Source organism: Rhinolophus ferrumequinum, chromosome 4 (genome assembly GCF_004115265.2).
Source record: "Rhinolophus ferrumequinum isolate MPI-CBG mRhiFer1 chromosome 4, mRhiFer1_v1.p, whole genome shotgun sequence".
NCBI classification, from domain to species: Eukaryota; Metazoa; Chordata; class Mammalia; order Chiroptera; family Rhinolophidae; genus Rhinolophus; species Rhinolophus ferrumequinum.
The window spans coordinates 60,779,466-60,803,831 of record NC_046287.1 but is presented as its reverse complement, the minus strand read 5'-3'; the positions used below and the strand labels follow the sequence as shown (position 1 = coordinate 60,803,831).

At 36.3% G+C, this 24,366-nt stretch overlaps 1 protein-coding gene and 1 pseudogene across 1 annotated transcript in view; one reads left to right on the top strand and one right to left on the bottom strand.

Annotated features, from left to right (window-relative positions):
• Window positions 1–101: 101 nt before the first annotated feature.
• Window positions 102–24,366, top strand: part of ADAM9 (ADAM metallopeptidase domain 9) — a 98,506-nt gene continuing 74,241 nt past the window's right edge. The window contains exons 1-4 of the mRNA XM_033104882.1: window positions 102–426; window positions 10,264–10,361; window positions 12,947–13,005; window positions 21,873–21,951. Coding sequence (XP_032960773.1) covers window positions 330–426; window positions 10,264–10,361; window positions 12,947–13,005; window positions 21,873–21,951 — 333 coding nt within the window. The 5' untranslated portion in view covers window positions 102–329. The remainder of the gene's footprint in view (window positions 427–10,263; window positions 10,362–12,946; window positions 13,006–21,872; window positions 21,952–24,366) is intronic.
• LOC117021572 (40S ribosomal protein S15-like) lies at window positions 14,699–15,160 on the bottom strand (annotated as a pseudogene).

Below are 24,366 nucleotides of genomic sequence, written 5' to 3'. Positions count from 1 at the left end.
TCTGAATGCTTCGTCCAATCGGTTCTTTCGATCCCCCCAAGTAGGCGGGCCTGGGAGTAGAAAGGGGCGCGGACTAGTGCGGATTTTAGCGTCCAGATCGCAATCCCATTCTCTCGCTGGGGACAGGATTTTTCCCTACGTCAGCGGTAGCGAGCGCGATGTCGGGAACGAGCTCGGACAAGGGCCGAGTTGCGTCAGTGCCGAGCGCGTGTTCGTCCCCGGGCGCGCGCATCCCTGCCAGCTCTGGGGCCCCGGCAGGGTTGGGAAATGATGGAGCAGACGAGGCAGAGGCGACCGAATGTTGAGTAGAACCTGCGGAATCTGCCGAGATGGGATCCCGCGCGAGCTCGCCCTTTGGAACCCTCCGCTTCCAGTGGCTGCTGTTGTTTGGCTTGGTGGGCCCAGTCCTCGGTGGGGCTCGGCCAGGTGAGTGTCCCCCCAGGGACCTTTGGGATTGCTGTTTCTTAGGGCTGGGACGCTTGGAGTTACCCCGAGGTGCCTGGAAGTGGAGGGGCCTGGCCTGGGGACTGCACTCGGGGTCGGGAGGCGGAGCCGCGCCAGCTGTGTGTGGACAGTGCTCAGACCCGAGGTTCAGCGTCTGGCGCCCCCAACCCTTCTTGGCACTGTTCTCCTGTCTGGTTCCCCTTACTCCGTCTCCTACTCGGCATAGCCTTTTGCTGTGCTCCCCACCCCCATCTCGCGCAAAGCTGGGTCCCCCCAGACTCTCTCCCGACTATGGATCCGACTCTGACCTCGGGTCTGCTGAGAGCTTTGGAGGCTGGGTGCGCGCCGAGGGTGTGTGCATGTTTAAACTGTTTTGAGAAATGGAGCTTGGTCTTGCCTGTAAAGTTAATGTCACTTGGAAAGAGACCGGGAGATAGAACTTTTGGTCCAGGTTATAATTTGAAAATTTGACGTTTATTTTATTAGCGGAATCATCAGTAGGTCCACAAAACTAAATTTAGTGATGGAATAAGGGGAGGGGATTGCTCATTTTTCTTGGGCCATTTTTGTTGTAGTAAGAATACTTCTGTTTGGAAACGAAGTGCTACATTTTTTGGGCCAGTATTTTATCTGAGTTTTTACTGGGTTTGTAATGTCTTCAAATCCGGACAAATAATCTCTGCTGTGTTTAAGTCACAGGAGTAGCGTAAGAATTAAACATGTTATGTGAAATCGCGTTTGAATTGTGAAACTTTCCTTGAATATGCAAGGTTATTTATATTAGAGATGCCCAAACAGAGTGGGAACAAGTCGCCAACACTGTAGCTTTTTCTGGACAAAACTTCTTTATTTTGGCTCTTGTATTAAATTATTGTTTGTATGGCTGTCTGTATTTTCTTTTATCAGTTGTAGAGTATGATGGAGAATTTTTTTTAATTATTGTTTTTACTTAATCATTTCTTTGAGAGTTCAGAGGTGATGATGGAAGATTTCAATGCAGGGTTGCTGACCTTCAGAAAACTAATTACATTTTTTCTTTTCTTTGGTTTATTCATTTTTTAATTAAGTAAATTGGTCCCATTGCAGGAATTTTGAAGCTCTAAATAGAGAAGCTTTATTGAATGGGAAGCTATCAATTTTTTTCTGGTTAAGACTTTTTTTTGCCATGGTATTCTAGATGGTTAACATTTATCAGTATTTGAGGTGACTATATATCTGGAGTTTTAGTATTCCATGACTCTGTGTATTCGCAAATATAAATAAGACTATATTTTTAATGTTAATGTATGTATTGATTATTACACACCTGCATATAGGTGTATGGAATAGCCTTATGGTTTTTAATTGTGGTTTTAACAGTTTATGGCCAACCCCTCCCTCATTTAAATAGGTGTATGCTTTCAAACTTTAGTCAACATTTAGCCAACTCCTATAAACACCATGCGCAGTTTTTGTCGAAGGGGCAAAGGGTGACTAAATCTCCTAAATCCATCTGAAGGAAGTTGGGGAAGGTTTCAGAGAGAAAGTGATATTTGAACTGATTTATATTGATGAATGTTCAAGTAAAGGGGTAGGAGTACATTCTAAGCAGAAGAAAAGAGTTTTTGCAGGAGTATGGAGGGAGTGAAAGCACATAACTTTTAGGGAATGATGAGAATGTCTTCAGTCAGTCTATACGACAGGGATGCAAGGAAGAAACTAAGATAGGTTGGTACCAGTTGGGGAGAGTCTTCTAACCTTCTCCCCTTTCATACAACACCAGTTTGGGAGCGTCTTCTATGCCATGCGCAAGGGGTTGGAATTTACCCTGTAGGATAAAGTCCTTTGGAAAAGAAGGTTTTTAAGAAGGGGTGTGACATGACCATATTTGCGATTAAGATAACTGGTAACATAATAGATAACAAAATATAGGAGGGTGGAGGCTTTTGTAATAGTGTGCAGTGAGTCAACTCTTGTTTCCCTACGGGAATGTTCTTCCAAAATCAGCTGACTCAATTTTTGCAATACAGGAAGGATGTTTAAAGCATGCACTGAAACCTTTTCTACTAATGGAAGAGGAGTTTGAGAACTCAGTAAGCACCATCCACATCAGTTATATAGGAGTTAAATAGGTTTTGGAAGGATTTTTATTAACATTTGTAACATTCTGTCAATGAGGAAATGCAGTGTAAATTCCAAACAGCTGACACCAAGAGTAAACTTTTTTTTTTTAACTGGAACTAACAAAGGTAACTTTGTATCATTGTGAAAAAATAACAAGGAGGATTGGGTATGACTCTTCCCTTATTCTCTTTTAAGGAAGTTAAGTACCATGCACAGATCTAGAATTAAAAAAAATTAAAAAGACTAGCATTCTAAAGAAAAAGAGTTTTAACGTGTCATTATTCATGGTGAATCACTATAAAATGAACTGTGTAGTAAGAACTTAGGTCCATGCTAATTTTGTTTTTCAGTACCAGCAAATTACTTGAGTTTGATATGTTTGTGTTTGTACTGTATAGGAGAATATAGTCTTTTAAATTTAAAGATAGTTTGGTTTTTCAACTTTCAAGTAAAAAATAAAACAACTTATAATTAAAATATGTACAAAACAACTTGCTGGGTTCTGACCCAGCTTTCAAAAAGCACTTGAACCTTTACCTTACCAAAGTGTAAGTTACCTTTATATTTGTGTTTTGTTAAACATCCTGGTTTATTATAGAATCCTCCCAAGGATGCAAACTCTGAGTAACTGGAGGCTTTTTCTTGGAGTAGCCACAAACCCAAATATATGACACATAGTCTCATGCTATTTCTTTTTTCCCTTGGATACCTAGTATGTAACCGTCTCGGAGTCATGCCATTGTTTGAGTCAGTGCTGTGGCGCTGACTGCCTCATAAGTAAATCCAGTCCTCTTGTTAGCTCAGTGACTAACCCCCCAATACTTTTGAGTGGGTCCAACACAGACCCAACTAAAGTTGGATTGCACTTTGAATTGTATAATCTTCTTTGTATATTGAGAGATAATTGTTGTTGATTTTTCACTTTGTGACAGTGTTTTTTTGCTCAAATCATTTTTCCAGCATGATCATGTGTAAGATACTGCTTAAATCATATCTTTGAAGAGTAAGTTAGGGGACCCGAGAAGTTCATTTAATTTGGTCAGTTTTTAAATATGCAGTTGTTTTTGTATTTATTTTTGTTTATCTTAATATTAGACTTATAGTATTTCATCTTATAATAAGTAAAAATGATGCCATGGCCAACCAAACATTTGTTATACTGTAAGATAAAACCCATTCTATATATGGGAAGTGCTTTTTTTCTTTTAATGAGATGTTTCATGGTTAACTCATTTTAGGCGGATCTTCCCCCTTCTCGCCCCCAATCCCCTTTTGAATTCCTTTTAGCCTCTCCTTAGAACCCTCCTGTGAATAGACCCCTGGAGACCCCCAGATTAGCTTTATTGACACCTTAGAATCCTGCTGTGAATAGATGCGCTGATCCTAGTTGCCTGAGAGGAGTTGTTAAGCAGTCTGTGGCACAGCATACACTGAAACGGCATTGCCATTAAAATGAGAATGTGAGGGCCATGTGGATCTGTGGAAAATTGATATAAAACATGTTAATCATAAAAGCTTAGTTTAGGTTGTACATGAATACAATTATGAGATCTATGTGTGTATAGCAGTAAAGATAAGAAGAGGTCGTTTACTCAACACACATTTCTTGAATACTTACTGTACCAGTGAAGGAAACACATAGTAAGATACTGTCCTTTGTCTCAAGAAACTTAAATTCCTTACTAGAAGAACTTAAATTCTTTAGGGTATTAAATCTTATAATTGGTTGGCATTTGTCCAAAAGGGGCACTCACAGACAATAGCAAAAGCCTTGTTTCTTTTTAAATGTAAATATAAAAAGAATTATAACACTCAAAAATATAAGAATATAGGGCATAGCTGTGGAAATTATAATAAGATAGTTATTGTTATATGATGTATGTTTATTTGGGATTGACCTTGTGAATGGAATGGAAATATGTAGCTCAAAATAACAGTGCTTTGTGGATCTAATTACAACAATTTCTCTTCAGGAAATAATTTGGACAACAGAATTACCTTATTCATAAGATAATAAACCTGTATGTCGAACCCATGTTTATTTTCTATAGTGAAAGTACTTAAAGGTGGTTATTTGTTTACATAATAGGCAGGAAGGAAAGGAGAAAAGCTCATGGCTGAGAATTCACATTTGTTTGTTTTGCAATTAGGTGGAATTCTTTTAACTTACTTTCCCTCTACTATAGCTACTATTACCGAAGCTCCTCCTATTAAACTTCCTCCAAAACACAGTACATAAAAGATCTATGGAGTTAGAGGAAGAAAGAAGTGAAACGAACACCTTCCTCTTTCTTTTGCTAAGTTTAAGACACTTTACTTTTCATGTTTCAACTTTTATTTTTGTCGAGTCCATGTTTTCTAGTAGTGTGACTTTTGATGGTGTATGTATTTTGTCAAATTCTAATACAACAGTTTGTATTCTCCCTGGTGTTGATTGTATTAAGATTTTGATTTATTATGCACTGTATCTTTATACCAGTGGTTTTCAGCTGGGGGTAATTTTGCCCCCAGAAGGCATCAGGGGGATATCTTTAGTTGTCACACTGGTGGTACTTCTGGCATTTAGTGAGTATAGGCCAGGGAATACTACTTAATGTCCTACATTGGGGGAGGGGCAGTCCCCACAACAACAAAGAATTTCCTGGCCCAAGATGTCAAAAATGCTGAAGCTCTATAGAAATAATGTTAATGCACTTCCCTTATAGTAACATGGGAGACATTATTTTGGTTCCTATGAGAAGATGCTACCATTTGGAGTTAAAAAATAAAGGAAATTGAAAAATCTATACAAGGTATGAAGAGGAAAAAAAAAGAAACCAGAACTCATCATAAGAAAGAAATTTTGAAAAAAATACGGGAAGGAGGATTTTCATACAACTAGTGTATATTAGTTTTGAATGATATAACCCAAATGTGTACATTTCTTATGTTTTGGAATTCCTTACGACACTAAGAAAGTGGATCCTTGGATTTTAAAATCAAGAAATCAGTGTCAGAATAATAGCTGTTACATACAGAAGTTATTCTGGGGCGCTATCATTTTGAAAGCCCTTTAAAAAGAAATGATTAATTGTGGCTCCCCCCCCCCCCCAAAACAAGCCTTGTGCTTTAAAATGGGAGGGAAGGATAGAACATTATATCTTTTATTCCTATATTGGACTTTTATTCTTTGCTAGCAACCTGGATGAAGGATCCATAGTTTCAGTGAATAGTTCACTGGCCTGAAACTAGCTGTGTGACCTTGTAAAGTCACTTAACCTGTTTCAAAGTGAGAGCTCTTTAAATATCTGTCTGCTCATTTGTAGTTCTCTCTTCTGAGGCATTTCTTTTTCTCTCTGATATTTGCTTCTGATTTGTGATGAAAAAATGTCTGTTTAGTTGCATGTTGTTTAGCTTCTAGTGTAACATTTGTCTGAGTCTATTAGCATACATATCCTTGCCTAAAATGACTTAAAAAACTTTTTATTTTGAAATACAAGGTCTGACAATTAAGTTTGCGAACCTGCCACCGTGCGCTTACATTGGCAGCACTGTACAAACAGCTCGGTAAGGTTTCATAACCTTGGTATATCAGTGTCTCACAGCCGTGTTCGTGTCGACATGTGGCAGTGTCTTGCTGAGTGGCGTTCATTATTTTTGTGTGTTTTTGTGTGCCATCGTGAGAATATCTGAGCTTGAATTAGAGCAGCGAAGAAACATTAAATTTCTTGTTAAACTTGGCAAGAGTAGAAGTGAAGTCAGGGACATGATAGTCCAAGTTTATGGGGATAATGCCATGAAGAAAACGGCAGTGTACAAATGGATTAAATGTTTTTCTGAGGGGAGAGAACGCATGAAGAGAGGGCAGGGCGGCCAGTAACTGATGAAACATTGTAGAAATTATTCAAATTGTGCGTCAAAATCATCGGCTGACTGTGAGAAGCATAGCAGACCAAATAAACATTGATAGAAAAACAGAAAAATCTTAACTGAAAATCTTGGCATGAGAAAGGTGTGTGCAAAAATGGTCCTGCAGGAGCTCTTACATCATGATAGTGCACCAGCTCACACGACATTGTCTGTGAGGGAGTTTTTAGCCAGTAAACAAATAACTATTGGAATGCCCTCCCTAAACACCTGATCTGGCCCCCAATGACTTCTTTCTTTACCCGAAGATAAAAGAAATATTGAAAGGAAGATATTTTGATGACATCAGGACATCAAGGGTAATATGACGACAGCTCTGATGGCCATTCCAGAAAAAGTTCCAAAATTGCTTTGAAGGGTGGACTAGGCGCTTGCATCAATGCATAGCTTCCCAAGGGGTGTACTTCGAAGGTGACTGTAGTGATAGTCAGCAATGAGGTATGTAGCACTTTTTCTAGTACGAGTTTGCGAACTTAATTGTCAGACCTTGTAATTATAGAGTTACAGGAAGTTGCATAAAATGTACAGGATATTTACTTTTTAATCACACAGAATTTCTAATCTGTTACCCACAGAAAACATTTTATTCTTGCCATCTAATTCCTGCCACCACTTCTAAAGTAACTGCTTAATAGTTGAACAGATTGCCATGATCCAGAATGAAATTATTACGGGTAATATTGAAACTTGTGTTCTTAGGAATTTGGGAAACTGAAGGTCATTCAAAGGTGTATTCTGGGTGAAAAAAATGTCCTGTACCTCAGTTAATTTAAGATTAAGGCCAATTGTACTTAGTGATTTGAAGCCTGCATCTTTTAAAGCCATAGATTTCTTTTGACATGGTTCCCAATTGACAACTCCAAATATATGAATATTTCATCATAGTATCTCATAAATAAGCCATAGATCAGTCCGTGGTTGCTTTTGTGAGTATAGGAGTCCATTTCTGGTGTTTTTATGTAATGACGTGAAGCCACATTTAGATATACTGTGTTTCCCCAAAAATAAGACCATCAGCTCTAATGCGTCTTTTGGAGCAAAAATTAATATAAGCAGCAAAAATTAATATAAGACCCGGTCTTATATTAATTTTTGCTCCAAAAGACGCATTAGAGCTGATGGTCCGGCTAGGTCTTATTCTTGGGGAAACACGGTAGTATAATATGCTATATTATCAGACCCAAGAGATTGATAGGTAAAGAGTTTGAAAACTGTTAGCGTGATGTGATTGTATTGCATATGACACAATTTATGTTTTCCTGTTTACACTGTATTTTTTAAAATCCTAAGCTAGACAAGGTTATAGACATTTTTATATATGTACAGTGTTATCTTGGGGAAAGTTAGATGTAAATTCATTTTAACCTGTATTTTGAGAAATCTGAGGGACATAAGGTGATTAATGAGTGAATGAATGTATAGATTGGATCCAAAGGAGGAGAATGTGGAAGAAGGGAGCCAAGGGAAGAAGGTATGTACCGTTTGGATGTGAGGTTAGTAAGGCTGATGGAAAGGGAGAAGCTATTGAGAGATGCTGGATAATCAATACTTTAAATAGTTTATGCTTTTTATTGAAGAAGCACTCCCCCCCCACTTTTAATTTCAAAAGTAACACAGGGGTTACAAAATACATACTCATTATAAAAACAAATTCAAACGACACAGCCATACGAGACTGCAGGAAATAAAGTCCAGTCCTTATCTCATTACTCTCTGGTTCTATTCCATTGTGGTAGCTACTTTAAACAAGTTTGGTATATTTACTTGTAATATTTACATGTTTGTTTATGATACATTTTATAGTCTCATATATATGACATGTAAGATAATGTTTCATGAACACTATAATAGAGTTTTTTTTATAAAGGGAAGAGTAAAAGTCTCTACCTCATACCATTTCCTGTAAGTACTTAAAAAACAATTATTTTATTATAGAAAATATGAAACACAACAGTAGAGAAAAGAGTAATGAACTACTGTGTACCCATTACCCAGTTTTAATATAATTTTTTATGTATCTTCTCCCTCAGACACACATTGGATAATTTTGATGCAAATCCTAGACATCATATCATTTTGTCCTTGGATAATCAGAATGAATCTCCAAGACATAGGACTTTTTTTTTTTTTTAAGATTTTTTTTTTTTTTTTATGGGGAAGGGGAGCAGGACTTTATTGGGGAACAGTGTGTACTTTCAGGACTTTTTTCCAAGTCAAGTTGTTATCCTTCAATCTTAGTTGTGGAGGGTGCTGTTCAGCTTCAAGTTGTTGTCCTTTCAGTCTTAGTTGTGGAGGGCGCAGCTCAGCTCCAGGGCCAGTTGCCGTTGCTAGTTGCGGGGGGCACAGCCCACCATCCCTTGCGGGACTCGAGGAATTGAACTGGCAACCTTGTGGTTGAGAGCACACTGGCCCATGTGGGAATCGAACCGGCAGCCTTCAGAGTCAGGAGCATGGAGCTCTAACCGCCTGAGCCACTGGGCCGGCCCATAAGGCATAGGACTTTTGAAAGAAAACTTTATGCACAATATTCTCATTACACTTAAAAATTAACAGTAATTTCTCAGGATCATTAGATACCTGTGCAGCGTTAAAACCTCCCTGATTGTGTTAGAATTTTTTTTTTTTACCATGAATTTATTTGAATTAGGACCTAAACAGGTCCATACATTTATAAGGCTCTTTTAATTTATGACGTTCCCCTCTTTTTCCTTTTTCATGGCATTTGTTTGTTGAAGAATTTCCACTTAATGAATTTATTTCCTAAATTGATCCATTAAGTGGAAGATGTGAGAGATTGTCTCTCCACCTTTCTGTCTGTGTACGCCAGTCTTTCTGTCTGTGTACGCCAGTCTTAAGCCTCTGTATATGGATGTGGTTTTGATATATAGAAATATAACAGATATGGAGTTTTCATCCGTGTTCCTTAGATGGTGACCACTACTTTGTCAAGTTCACTGAAAAAATTGACAGTTCTTGGCAATGATGCTGGAAGAAGAAGAGACGTGTTGGACATATTGAAAGACTGTGTCTGACTCCAGCATGGGGTGTCTTCCTATGGGATTTGTTTGGCCAATTTTGACTTTGTTTGATTCAATGTTTGCTCAAGTGATGACTTTAGAACCCAAGCCCCACTTAGATATGATTCCACTGTGTGGTGAACTGAATAGGATTGGAATTGGGAGTAAGTCTGCAGGATTCTTTTGAGTTCTTCAATATTCATAAATTTTACCTAAAGTTTATGTTTTCAGGACAGATTAATGGCAGTAATTTTATTTGAGATAATCGGTACATTGTTGAGTGTGCATTTTATTAGAGTTAATCCATCAGGCATTACAAGTAACTTTTCTCTCTTACTGTCTCTCTCTCTTACTGTCCATTTTGTAAGTATCCTAATGTCACCTGGGGATGTAATTCATATTGGATGAGGGTGCTAAATGCTGCTAGGCTTCAGATGCCTCTCCTCCACTCATTTCTCCATCAAAGCAGTTCGTGCACACGCACGTTTATATTTTAAGATTTCTTTTAATAAAAATGGTTAGGGTTTATAGCTAAAACTTGTTTGAAAATGATTGCTGTGTATATATTGTTTAGATAAAGACTGACATCCTTTTTTAGGAAATGTATTTTTTCTCTTCATACTTACCTAGTGTAGTGCTATTTTCATGTACAACTATACATATATATTTTAAAATGGGAATGTCAGGTGATTTTTCTGATTTGAACATTCAGCTTTTGATTTCTATTATATTTTGGTACGTGTAGTTTTTCAGATTCACTTGGTATGTAATATGTTATTTCTTTTTTTTGTAGGCTTTCAACAGACTTCACACCTCTCTTCTTATGAAATTATAACTCCTTGGAGATTAACTAGAGAACGAAGAGAAGCCCGTAGGCCCTATTCAAAACAGGTAACTTATCTCTTGGGAAATATGTATGTATTTAAGTTTTTTTTTTTAAATAACACAAGCGTATTATTTTTAGTAGCGATTGGTTCAGTGAGTAATGTTGGCCAATGATTAGTACAGCACCATAAAGATGGCACTGATGATTATTAGACATTATTCGTGTGAAAGTGACATATTGATCCTTGATATCTTTTTTTTTTTTTTTTTTTAAGACAAAATGGTCAACTTGAAACTTAACAATTAAATGGTTACATGAAATTCTAGGACAAGGGTAAGATGCTGATTATATAGCTTTGTAACCCTTAACTGACTGGTGATGGCTACAGAGGTCTTGTTATAATAATAATAATAATAATAATAATAATAATAATAATAATAAACCTTTCTATTAGTTTGGGATAGGTAGAATACTCATACTATATCTTCACGGATGCTAGAATAGTGTGTTACATGCGTATATCTGGGAATGTTTACTCAAAAGTACTTTGCTGTTAATGGGGCAAACCAGTGCACAAAAATTATGTTTTATACTATTTTTTCTTACTATCAATGTAAAGTTCAGAAACGATCTACTTGAATTTCAACTGATTTTGCAAACTCTTCAACTTTATGGACTTTTAATTTAACTTTATTGTAAAATTACAGTAAGAGATAATGAAGGGTGGAGTTTATTACATCTGAATTATTGATATATTAATACATATAAGGCAGCTTACACATTGCTTATGGACTGGGCATAGTAAAAAGAACACTGGAGTTTAGAATCAGGAACTTTCAATTCCCGCCCTCCCTTTGGGTACTACCAATAATTGGGTAGATCGTTCAACTCCATTTACTCCTCTATAAATAAGAAATAAATGACTCTAAGATCTCTTTCCAGTGGAATAATTTATAATTTTTTCTAATTTTTGTTTTGAATTGGGCTTTCTACCTTTTGATGTTATTTTGCCTTAGAATAGAATTAACTTGTGCTTGCTTAGTTACGTTTCTTTTCTTCAATAGCACAGGAACTGTGTTTTCTTCTTTATTGTGTTTCTAATCGTATCTTCAGCAGTACTGCACACATCAATACTTGTGATCATAAAAAATGTCATCCATGTACCCTGATAAATATTTGGAGAAGTAGAAGCATTGTTTAGGCATTGGGGATATGGGAGGCAACAAAACAGACAAAAATCCATTCCCTTACGGACCTTCCATTCTAGTGCGGGGGTGGGGGGAAGAGATAATAAATAAATAATATAGATTAATAATATAGATTGTGTAATCAGTGCTCTGCAGAAAATTAAAAGCAGCAAGAGGGATAGGGAGTACAGAAGCAGGGGTAGGGTAGGAGGGTTTTTATTTTTTAATAGGACAGCTTGTGGAGGTCTTACTGAGAAGGTGACCCATGAGTGAAAGACCAGGAGGAAGGGAATGAGAAATGCAGGCAGATATTTGGGGAAAGAATATAGTATCACAAAACAATTTTTGGACTCAGAATTCTTCTCAGAGGAGATAGCAATATATTTTTATATCAGATGAATGGCCAAGAGCATAAAGGATAGGAATGCACAAGGCGAAACGATGGCAATGGAAGGAGCTTGGTATTTTTGATGCTTCATTGGAGATACAGGTAGATCACAGAGAATTCTCAGGTTCCCACTCAGGACATGGAAGTAGAATGCCAGGATCTGGAATTTGGTCTAGGCCTAAAAGTCAAATGTTAATGTGCCCTAGAAAAGGGGATCATACTCTTTTCTTGACGAGATGTTAATTTCGAGTCCAGACACAGTCGAGAAAATAAGGACACTTCTGATGATATTATTTTTTAAGTCCCTCCATAACTTTCTCTTTTGTTAAAGAATTAAGGCAAAGTTGAATCTTTTGGTTCCAGTTATCACATTAAATGCTTCTGGCTAATGAATTGGTGAGTTGCTGGGGAAGTTGTTTCAGAGAGGAGGACCCCATGACCTTGGGGTTGCCTCATCTCAATTCACTGACTGAAATGCTATTCATTTTAAGGCCTGCTATTATTTCATATATCACTAATTAAGAAAAAAACATAGTGCTACCAGTCTGACTGCTGTGCCTTTGTACAGTGCATCCTGATTTCAGAGATGTTCATCTGTGGGGATGAAAGTATGTTTTAGAATTGATGAAATATGGTAAATTGTGTGAAGATACAAAATCGTAAGGATGTATGAATTTCTTTTTAACTCTCAGATAACTAGAATTAGGGATAAACTCTTGAAACTAAGAGAGCCATTTTATTTAAATGAAAGTAATAACTACTTTATATTGTAGGTAATATATTATGAACTTAGTAAAAATAATTCCCAAAGTTATGGCTCAATTGTAAATGAATTTAAGAAGAGTTTCGGTAACTTTGTAAGTGATTTTCCACAATAGATTATTAAAGATAGGCAGGGATGGTCAGAGTATATTTTTATTATTTAAGAGCAGATATAAATTTCTTCCATAAAACAATTTCAGTTACCAAATTATTTTAATTGAGGGTGGAATTTCCAGTGCCCTATAAATATCTGTTGTTAAAAAGTAACTTATAAGATGGTGTTTTATTATTTTCTCTTTCCTTGTGCATTTAGGTATCTTATGTCATTCAAACTGAAGGAAAAGAGCATATTATTCACTTGGAAAGGAACATGTAAGAAATTTAATTTTCTTTGGATTTTCAGTAATTTTTTTTTCAATAGTATTCTGTATTACATCACCTGTGTATTATGTTCTGTGTTTACCACCCAAAGTCAAATTGCCTTCCATCACCATATATTTGACCCCTTTTGCCCTCTTCTACCTAATTCCCCTTTACCCTTACCCTCTGCTAACCACTAAACTGCTGTCTGTATCTATGAGCATTTGTTTGTCTTGTTTGTTGCTTTCAGTTTCATATCCCACCTATGAGTGAAATCATACGGTTCTCTACTTTTTCTGTGTGATTTATTTAGCTTACCATGATAATCTCAAGATCTATCCATATTGTCGAAAATGGCAGTATTTCATCTTACTGCTGCGTAATATTCCGTTGTGTGTGTGTGTGTGTGTGTGTGTATATACACACACATATATATATGTATATATAACTTCTTTATATCATCTATCGAAGGATACTTTGGTTATTTCCATATCTTTTCCACCATGAATAATGCTGCAGTGAGCATAGGGGAACGTATATCTTTATGGATAATTGTTTCAAATTTTTTGGGTTGATACCCAGAAGAGGGATTGCTGAGTCATGTGTTAACTCTATTCTAAATTTTGTGAAAAACCTCCATACTGTTTTCTATAGTGGCTGTACCAATTTACATTCTCACTAGCAGTGTATGAGCATTCCTTTTTCTCCACAATCTCTCCAACACTTGTTATTACTTGTCTGTTGATAATAGCCATTCTAACAGTTGTGAGGTGGAATCTCATTGTGGTTTTGATTTGCATTTCCCTAATAGTTAGAGCATCTTTTCATGTAGCTGTAGGTCATTTGTATGTCTTCTTGGGAGAAGTGTCTGTTCAGGTCTTCTGCCCATTTTTTAATTGGATTATTTGTTTTTTTGCTGTTGAGTTGTATGAGTTCTTTATATACTTTGGATATTAGCCCCTTATCGGAGGTGTTTGCAAATATCTTCTCTCATTCGGTTGGTGGCCTCTTTGTCTTGTTGATGGTTTCTTTTGCTGTGCCAAAGCTTTTCAGTTTGATATAGTCCCATTTATTTATTGTTGCTTTTACTTCCCTTGTCTTTGAGGTCAAAATCATAAAATTCTCTAGAAGTTTTAATACCTATATTTTCTTCTATGCAGTTTATTGTTTCAGGTCTTATATTGAGGTCTTTGATCTATTTTGAGTTAGTTTTGGTGTGTGGTGACAGTCTAGTTTCATTCTTTCGCATGTGGCTCTCTAGTTTTCACAGCACTACTTATTGAAGAGGCTTGCTTTTCTTTATTGTACGTTTTAGGCTCATTTCTTGAAAATTACTTACCCATGTATATGTGGATTTATTTCTGGGTTCTCAGTCCTGTTTCATTGGTCTGTGTGTCTTTTTCTGGCAATTTCATGCTGTTTTGATTATTGTCGCTTTGTAGTATAATTTGAAATCACGGAGTGTGATAACCTCCAGCCTTGTTCTTTTTTTCTCAGGATTGCTTTGCCTATTTGGGGTCTTTTGTTTAGATACAAATCTGATGATTTTTTGTTCTATTTCTTTAAAAAATGCCATTGGGATTTTGATGGGGATTGCATTAAATCTGTTTGTTGCTTTGGGTAATATGGCCATATTAACTATGTTGATTCTTCCAATCCATGAGCACGGAAAATCTTCCAATTTCTTTGAGTTTTCTTCTTTTTTTCAAAGAAATCTGTGCCTTTCTTGCCAAGCAGGCTTCTTGAGGGGGATGAAGCGGGAGGAGTGGGTGGCCCCCAGTGCCAAGCTGGCTGTGCTTCCCCAGCTTGTGGGTGATGGAGAACTTGCCCAGGTAGTGGCCGATCATCTCGGGCTTAATTTCCAGCTTGTTGAAGGTCTTGTCATTGTAGACACCCACCATGCTCCCAACATCTTGGGCAGGATGATCGTGTCCCACAGGTGCATCTTTACCACCTCATGCTTCTCCATGAGCAGCGCCTCCTTGGTCTTGAGCAGGCGCTTCAGCAGCGACTGCTGCTTCCTCTGCAAGTTCTGGTTTAAACACCGCTGCTGCCGGGCCCTGTACAGCTGCATCAGCTGCCCATAGGACATGTTCAGCAGCTGGTCAAGGTTCATGCCTCGGTAGGTGATGAACTTGCGAAAGGTCTGCTGCTTTTTCTGCTCCATCTTTGTGGCTTCTTCACTTTCTTTTAATAATGCCTTTTAGTATATATAATATATCCTTAACATCCTTTGTTAAGTTTATTCTTAGATATTTTATTCTTTTTGTTGCAATTGCAAAAGGAATTGTTTTTGTTTTTTCATTAATTTTTCTGAAAGTTCACTATTAGTATATAGGAAATTTCACTATTAGTATATAGGAATGCAATGGATTTTTGTATGTTGATTTTGTGTCCTGCAACTTTACTGTGTTTGTTTTATTGTTTCTAAGAGGTTTTTTGGTGGAGTCTTTAGGGTTTTAATCAAACATGGATGCTGTATCTTGTCAAATGCTTTTTCTGCATCTATTGATATAATCATATGATTTTTATCCTTTACTTTGTTTTATGTGGTATATCATATTGGTCAATTTGCTTATTTTTAACCATCCTTGTACCCCTGGAATGAACCCCAGTTAGTTGTGATGTGTAATCTTTTAAATGTATTAGATTTGCGAGTATTTTGTTTAGGATTTTTGCATCTGTATTATCAGAGATATTGGTCTGTAGTTTTCTTGTGTTATCCTTACCAGGTTTTGGTATCAAGATAATGTTGGCCTCATAACATAAGTTAGGAAGTATTGTTTCTTTTTCAGTTTTTTGGAAGAGTTTGAGAAGGACAGATATTAAATCGTCTTTGAGTGTTTGGTAGAATTCACTAGTGAAGTCATCTATTTGGTCCTGTACTTTTGCTTTTTGGGAGGTTTTTGATGATTGTTTCAGTATTCTTGCTGTTGATTGGTCTATTTAGATTTTCCAGTTCTTCATTATTCAGTCTGGGTAGGTTATGTATTTTTAAGAACTTGTCTATTTCTTCTAGGTTATTGAATTTGGTTCTCCCTTTAGTTCTGTTGTAATTTCTCCTCTTTCATTTCTGATTTTGTTTATTTATATCTTTTCTCACTTTCCTTAGTGAGTCGAGCTATGGGTTTGTCGATTTTATTAATTTTTTCAAAGTGTCAGCTCTTTGTTACATTAATTTTTACTCTATTTCATTTAATTCTGCTCTAATTTTTTTTTTTTATTATTTCTTTTATTATTATTTCTCCTGCTGCCTTTGGGCTTCATTTGTCCTTCTTTTTCTTCAATTATTTAAGATGTAATGTTCAGTTGTTTCTTTGGGATTTTTCTTGTTTCTTGAGATAGGCTTGTAATGATATAAACTCTGTTATTACCACTTTTGTTGTATCCAAAAAGTTTTGATATGTTGTATTTTCATTCTTATTTGTTGCTATATATCTTTTGATCTCTCCTTTTGTTTCTTCTTTCACCCAGTCATTCTTTAGCAGCATATTGTTTATTCTCCACATATTTGTGGTGTTTCCTGCTTTCATTTGTCAGTAGAACTCTAATTTGAAAGCATTGTGATCAGACAATAGCTGGGTATGATTTCAATCTTCTTAATCTTGTTGAGGCTAGTTTTGATGTTCCATGTGCACTAGAGAAGATTCTGGTGTTCTGGGATGAAAGTCTCTGTAAATATTGATTACGTCTATTTGGTCTAGTGTGTCATTTAAGGCCAATTATTTCCTTATTGATTTTCTTTTTGCATGATCTATCCATAGCTATCAATAGCGTATTTAGGTTCCCTACTATAATTGTGTTTTTGTCAGTTTCTCCCTTTAGTTCTGTTAGTAATTGCTTTATATATTTTAGTGCTCTCTGATTGGGAATATGTATGTTGATAAGTGTTACGACATCTTGATGTATTGTCCCCTTTGTCATTATGAAATATCTATCTTTGTCTCTTGTTACTTTTTTTATTTTGAAGTCAATTTTTTCAGGTATTAGTATGGTTATACCCACTTTTATCTGGATGCCATTTGCGTGGAGTGTGGTTTTTTTGCTCTTTCACTTTGAGTCTATATTTGTCCTTGCAGTTGAGATGTGTCTCTTGAAGGCAGCATGTGGTTGAGTTTTATTTTTTGATGCAGTCTTCTACTCTGTGCCTTTTTATTGGTGAGTTCATTCCTTTTACATTTAAAGTGATTATTGATATATGAAGATTTCCTATAGCCATTTTGTCTTTTGTTTTCTGTTAGCTTTTCTTTGCCCTTATGTTTCTATCTATTATTTTAGTTTGGTGGTATTCTGTGATTTTTTTTTTCCTGTTTCCTCTTTTCTTATGCTATGTGTCTCAGTTCTGGATTTGTGTGTTTGTGTGTGTGTGTGTGTGTGTGTGTGTGTGTGTGTGTGTGTGTTTACCATTAAGTTTATGTAAAAGAAAGTTTCATGTACACAGTAGTCCTTTTCTTTCTGCATGCATTTTATTTCCACTCTCCTTTGCAAATTCAGACCTTTATCCCCACCCCTTTTATTTTTTTGTTGTCAGAAATTATCCCTATTTATGCTGTGAGTTCATTTTCAGGTTGCAGTAGCTATTGTCTGGTTTTTAAAATTTTTTTAATGTTTTTTACCTTTAACTTTTATGTTATATTTAAGTGTATAATGCCCTATTCTGAATAAGAGGTTCAATTTCCTGCTTCTGTTTGCCTGTTAATGATCTTACTCATAGTTTTGTATTGTTTTGTTTTTTTGTTTCAGCTTAAGTAACCGCTTTTAGTAGCCTGTAATGCGTGTCTTGTGGTTCAAAATTCCCTCAGCTTGTATGTCTGGAAAGGTCTTTATTACTCCTTCATATCTAAAGTATAACTTTGCTGGATATGTTATTTTTGGTTGGTAATTTCTCTCTTTCACTAGTTTGAATATTTGAGTTAACTCCGCTCTTGCTTTTAGAATATCTGCTGAACAATCTAATGATAATCTAATTGGGTTTCCTTTTGTGGGTCACTGTCTTCCTTTCTCTGGCTACCTTGAGAATTCTTTCTTTGTCATTAATTTTTGACAGTTTTAATATAATGTGCCTTGGAGAAGACCTTTTTGAATTGAGATAATTGGGTGTTCTGTTTACTTCTTGAATTCGAGGATCCAGTTCTTTCCATAGGTTTGGGATGTTCCCATTGACTGTTTGTTTGAATAGGTTCTCTGTTCTTTTCTCCCTTTCTTCACATTTTGGTATACCCATTATTCTTATATTACTCTTTCTGATGGAGTCAGATAGTTCTTACAGAGTTTTTTCATTTCTTTTTACTCTCAGACACAGTGTTGCTTTGCCTGAGGTGTGTTATGTGCCCCAATTCAGATCAGTTATGATGTCTGTTGGCTGCGTTTTTTAAATGCCCAGCTTTTCACTGTGCTGAGCCATCCACTTCCCTGTGGCTTGTCTTTTTCCCTCTGTTCTTATGTAGGAAAACTTTCAATGTCGTTAGTGAGAAATTTCAGAAAAAAATGCCAGTTAGTAAAGTCACTGATACTAAGGTGCGAATGATGGGATGTAAAGTGTTGCTGTCTAAAGAAGTGCTGCTCAAATTGTTGTCCTTGAACCAGCAGCAGCATCTGTGAATTTGTTAGAAATGCACATTCTCAGGTCCAACCTTAGAATGAATCAGAATTTTGGGACGTGTCACAGACATCTGTGTTTTAACGAGCTTTCCAGGTGATTTATATACATCCTCAAGTTTGAATGTTACTTTTCATCTTAGAAGAGGATGCTGAGCCAAAGGGTCTGAGTCTCCTTGGCAGAATTTCAGGCAGTGTAACAGATATTTTCAGAGAGGCTTTCTGAAGCCTTCTACTGTAGTTGATGGAAGTTAACATTTATTGAATATTTTCTCTATCAGGCTCTGTACCAGGTACTTTTAAGTGTATTATTTATTTAATTCTCACAAAACTCCTGAGAGACCTTGCTTGACTCCTGTGTAATGATGTCAGTTTGTACAAAATTCTAATTTTTTTTGAAAACTTCCATTTATTTTAAATGTGTTTTTCCAGGACCCATCAGCTCTTAAGTCAAGTAGTTGTTTTTTCAAACTAGTTGTGGAGGGCGCAACTCATAGTGGCCCATGTGGGGATTGAACAGCAACCTTGTTGTTAAGAGCTTGTGCTCTAACCAACTGAGCTAACCGGCTGCCCCTATTCTAATAGGTCTAAATATTTCTCCTATTCTTCTTTCTACAAGGAGATGTAAACTAATTAAAATTATTTCAAAAAATAATAGTTCCTTATGTTTGCATAGTTTTTAGCTTATAAAGCATGTTCATAACCTTTGTCTCATTTATCATATTGTCATAACAACTTCATTGAAGAGCAGTGTTTATTGTTCTCATTTTGTGCATAAGAGTAATGCAGTTCGGGAAGGTGAGTTGCCTTGCTCACTATCATGTAGTTTGTTAAGTGTTCAAGCTGAGACTCCAATCCAAGTCATTTGACCTGAAGTCTGTGACATATATGTGCTTTGTATTGTCTACATTGCTGTGCTTCTTGAATTGGTGGGCAAATGTTATGCTTCTGGGCATTTGTAAGCGTTGTGAGGCTTTTGAATGTCATTGACAGGTGGTCACCAAAGCTAGTGATCACTAATGGAAAAAAGGGTAAATAGCTACAATAAAAAGACCCAGATACACTCTCTTTAGTAATGGGGAAATTATGAAGTTCAATAAAGGAGTGACTATATTCAAGTAAATGCTTATGTTTTCTTCCCATTACCTCTAGAATAGTGATCTTAACTTTTTTGAAGTCATGAATCCCTTGGAATCTGGTTAAAGCTGTGAACCCTTCTTGCAGAGGGGTGTACATATTGTGTTTCCCCAAAATAAGACTGAGCCGGACTATCAGCTCTAATGCATCTTTTGGAGCAAACATTAATATAAGACCCGGTATTATGTTATATTGTATTATATTATATTATACCTGGTATTATATTATATTTTATTATATTATATTATACCCGGTCTTATAGTAAAATAAGAGTATTAATTTTTGCTCCAAAAGACACATTAGAGCTGATGGTTTGGCTAGGTCTTATTTTTGAGAAAACATGGTAATCACTAACATTAGGGTATTTGGCAGGGACTGGGGATGGGGGAAAGAAGACAGCGCATCTTTTCTCTGCCTGTGCTGAACAAATTTAAAAATTAAAAAGGTATAGGTTGGAGGATTTAGCTTAGAATGAGAACCTGATGGACCTATAATCCTGAATCCATTAGGCAGATTTAGGTGTTCATGGTCAATGCTGCATGTTGGCAGGCCTGCTGCTGGAGAAGCATCATGGAATTTGTGCTCTCACTGGGCAGGCAGTACCTTCCAAAGAGGAAGAAGGGCAGAGCAAATCCAAGTATCTCCAGTTTATTCTTTTCAAATTCACCACAAGAGGGATCAAAGAGTGTGTTTGGTAGAGGAGAGTAAGAGTAGGGGAGACCATGCAATGACTGAACAGGGTTGGATAATTGAAAGGACTTAAGACTCTAAACTCTCCCAAGCTCACTTAAGTAGACTTTAATAAAAGAAAAGGATAAGTACATCGGGAAAGAGAAAGTGCAAATAATCACCAAGGTGTCCAGAAACTTCCGGGCAGAGCCCCCCAGGGCCCTTTCTCAGTTGCACAGATGTGGCTTATTTTCAGATTACAAACAACTGAGATACATGTGAAACATCATATTTTTAGGGGAGCTGAAGCACAAGTTTACAGAGTGGGTCTTCTATACAACACTGGTCGTTTAGCTGGTCAGGCTGTGTGACTGATTAAACTGCATGCAAACCATCAATCTGTCCGTTTCTAAACAATATAGACAGGCTGGCCCTGGATGCCTCCAGGGGCGTTTAGATCCATAAATGACACATCATAAATCACTAGCTAGCACACTTCTCTGACGTGTCTCCTAGTCCTGGAGATAAGCATAGAGCTGCTCCAGTTCTGCTGCAAATGACAGTCTTTGCTTGACCAAACTTGAGTCAGGCTTCTGAACCTTCTCCTAAGAACATTGGTGCTCTTACTTGTGAAATCCAGCTTTCGCAAGAGCCCTGCCCCACCTCCCCCCCATATCTGATCACTCTGGATGTCTGATCAGGTTTCTCATCCTCCACCATCCCCAGGTGACGTCTGATCGCCCTGACCTCTCTTTAGTAAGATTCTGTTATGTTGGTGTAGCCAGAGCCTCCCTTACCCTTGATGTTTCCTCATAGTAATTTTCCATCCACTGAACCTCACACTGCTCCTTGGTTATAAATTTCCACTTGCCAATGCTGTATTTGGAGTTGAGCCTGATCTCTCTCCCACACTGTGAAGTCCCATTGCAGTAGTCCCCATGACTTATCACGGTGGTCCTGCATAAAGTCTGCCTTACCATCTTTAACAAGTATCACTGGAGGTTTTTTCTTTAGCAAAGATAACCATCCCTATCTTTACACATGTGGTTTACACAACTGAGCTCCCGTGACATGCAAGGAAGCGTCAAGAATCAGCAATACTTGTTTCTTCCAACAACTGACATGGATTTTGCCCTGGTACTTAGCAAGTTAAGGCAATGAATGCTTCTTGTTTATATAGGACTTTTAGAAAAGAATAAAAGCACTTATTTTTCTTCTAAAAATCTAATGTATTATATAACCTACTTTATACTTCTGTGAGATGTATCAGAAAAATTTAAGGTCATTACTTGTGTTTACTTTTTTGCAACCAGCATTTTGTGACCATTAGAACAAATGTGCTGCTTAACATTTATGAGCTTTTAGTTTTTTGGTCGCTCCTTGTTTACATAATTATATATCAGGTGGAAGTTTTTATTCCTGCTCATCTTTTCTAGGAATAATGCCTTATGAGTTGTGTTTTATTTCTCTTCCAGAGACCTTTTGCCCAAAGATTTTGTAGTTTATACCTACAACAAGGAAGGGGCTCTGATCTCTGACCATCCTGATATACAGGTAATATATTTTCCTTTTGATTCTATAGAAGAATTTAAAACAATTATAATGTTAAAATGCGTTCTATTCAGGTACTCAGGACTGCTACATCGCACAACCCCAAGGGTCACCTTTGACATTATAATATATGTAGTTATCCTGGGGGTGGTGGTGGTGGGTGCATTTATATAGATTAAACTGTACCTTAGAGCTAGCTCTTCAGGTACTTAGTAGTCAAGTGTTTTTTTAAAGACCGGGAAAATAATTCTCTGTTTAATGATAATCTTTACTTATAATCTTTATTATGAAGGGGGAAAGTTTGCTGTATTTTGAAAATAAAATTTTTTTGACTTTTTTTTGCTGAAAGTTAACTATCTCCAAAAGCACATCTTACTTCCTTATTAAGCCATTTGATTTGCCATTAGTATTTAGTAAAGACCAAACAGTGGCTTGCTGTTATGTGTTGTAATTTTTCACTGAAAACAATTCTTTTCTAAAAAAGTGTGGTCCTCTTTGTACTGGAGAACAGAATATTCCTGAGGGCAGAGCTGGCCAGGAATTCGAAAAAATTGGCAGATGTCAAATTTGGCTTTATGTATTATTTAATTAGAACATAGAAATTTCTAGTTTTATTCAGGAACAGTCTTTTACAATACTTCTTGGCAGTTAGGTAGTATATATTATTTTCTTTCGTAATAGTTTTCATGAGAAGTCTTTGTTCCCATTAACATGTATTATTTTCCCCCTGAGCTTTGTAATGTTTTGCTGGGTTAAGTTGTTTATATAAGTTATGCACTTTTGCAGCACTCTTTAAATAAATAGAAGGCAAAGCCTTTATTTTAGAATAATTAGTATTTTAATTAATTAGCAATTAAAAAATTAAGATAATGCTGACTTAGCCCTGTCCTTTTCTGATTCCTTTATCTTAGTGTTCTGTTTGTCCATTGTTTAATAGCAAATAGAGGAGCTTAAATTTACATGGTAGTATAAACCAGATCACAAATAACCCATCCATCCATCTAGTATTCATCCATCCAATCATCCATCCAAAGATTACTATGGCAGGAGGCCAAAGATCACATAATTTATGCCACATGACAAAAGCAGTGATCGTGATCTTTTTTTTCTTGGAGCGGTTTCTTGGCATGGGTTCTGGAGACATACACTATTTGGACTCAAATCTTGGCTCTGTCATTTATTTGCTGGTTAAATTACTTTAACCTGTTTGTGCCTTAGTTTCCTCACCTTAAAATGGGAATAATAATTACAACTTCATGGAGTTATTAGGAGGCTTAACTGAGTTAATACTTGTAAGATACTTAGAACAGTCTGACAATTTTTTACTACTAAATAAATATTATTACTTCTTATTATTGAAAGTATATATGCTTAAAACTGCTAGAAATAGATTTCAGTTATATACAAATTTGTGTAACTGTTATCTTGAAGTATTATTATGGAATTGTGCTTTCCTTGGTGTCTGAAAAATAAAAACTAAGGCAGATGGAGTCTTAATTATTTCTTGGTTATTGAATATTGTTCAGATAGATGACAGTGTGACTGTAGATTTCAGATACCAATTAAAACTTTGGCATATGGCTAGATTGTCAGATACCATGATGACATGTACTTTTTGTCTATAAAATTCAATTAAGTTACACTGAAAATTTAAATGCTTTCGCTTATGATTCTGTTTTTAAAGGTTAAGGTAATTTGTAAAGCTATTATCTGGCTTTCATCATCAGTGTCTTCCACAAGGCCATTTTTTCACAAAGAAACAAAGTTTTAATAACTACTTCTTATTACTGTGTGAACTAGAACTCCAAATTACTATGTCTTAGAGCTTTGGGGTACCTTGCAAATGCATTAGAAAAGTCTTTTAACTAGTTCCCCCAACTAACTGATGGTCTTTGTTTCCTTTGAAAAATGTATTGACTGCCCAAGGATCACTGGATTCTTGTGGCTAGTAGGCTGTTCTCTAATAGTTCAGTGTACTTCTGCTCCCACTAGTTGAGTTTTTTGGCTTAGTTTGTGTGTTTCCTAAACTGTTTATGCCTTTTATACCTTTACTGTCATCATGCAATTTAATTAGATGTTTTATAAACTTATAAAATATGACTTGTTTTTTAAAAAACTAAATGGAATGCTTTGCAAAGATTTAATAAGAGCCAGTTATTTAAAAAAAAACCCATCAAGTTAGTAGATTAAGTGACCAAGTCCTAGATTTCAGTCATGTCAAATAAGAGAGCTTCTATTATAGTTGAAACTAAAAATATTTAATTTTTGAGTGCTATTAGTTACTGTATTACTGTCTCATAAGTGTTAACCTCATCTATAATAGTAGAAGGTGTTTTTTTCCTCTAGTGAGAAGAAGACAATATCAAAGCTACACTTTAACTACAAAGCACTAGAAAGGAAAACATTAATGGTTGTGAA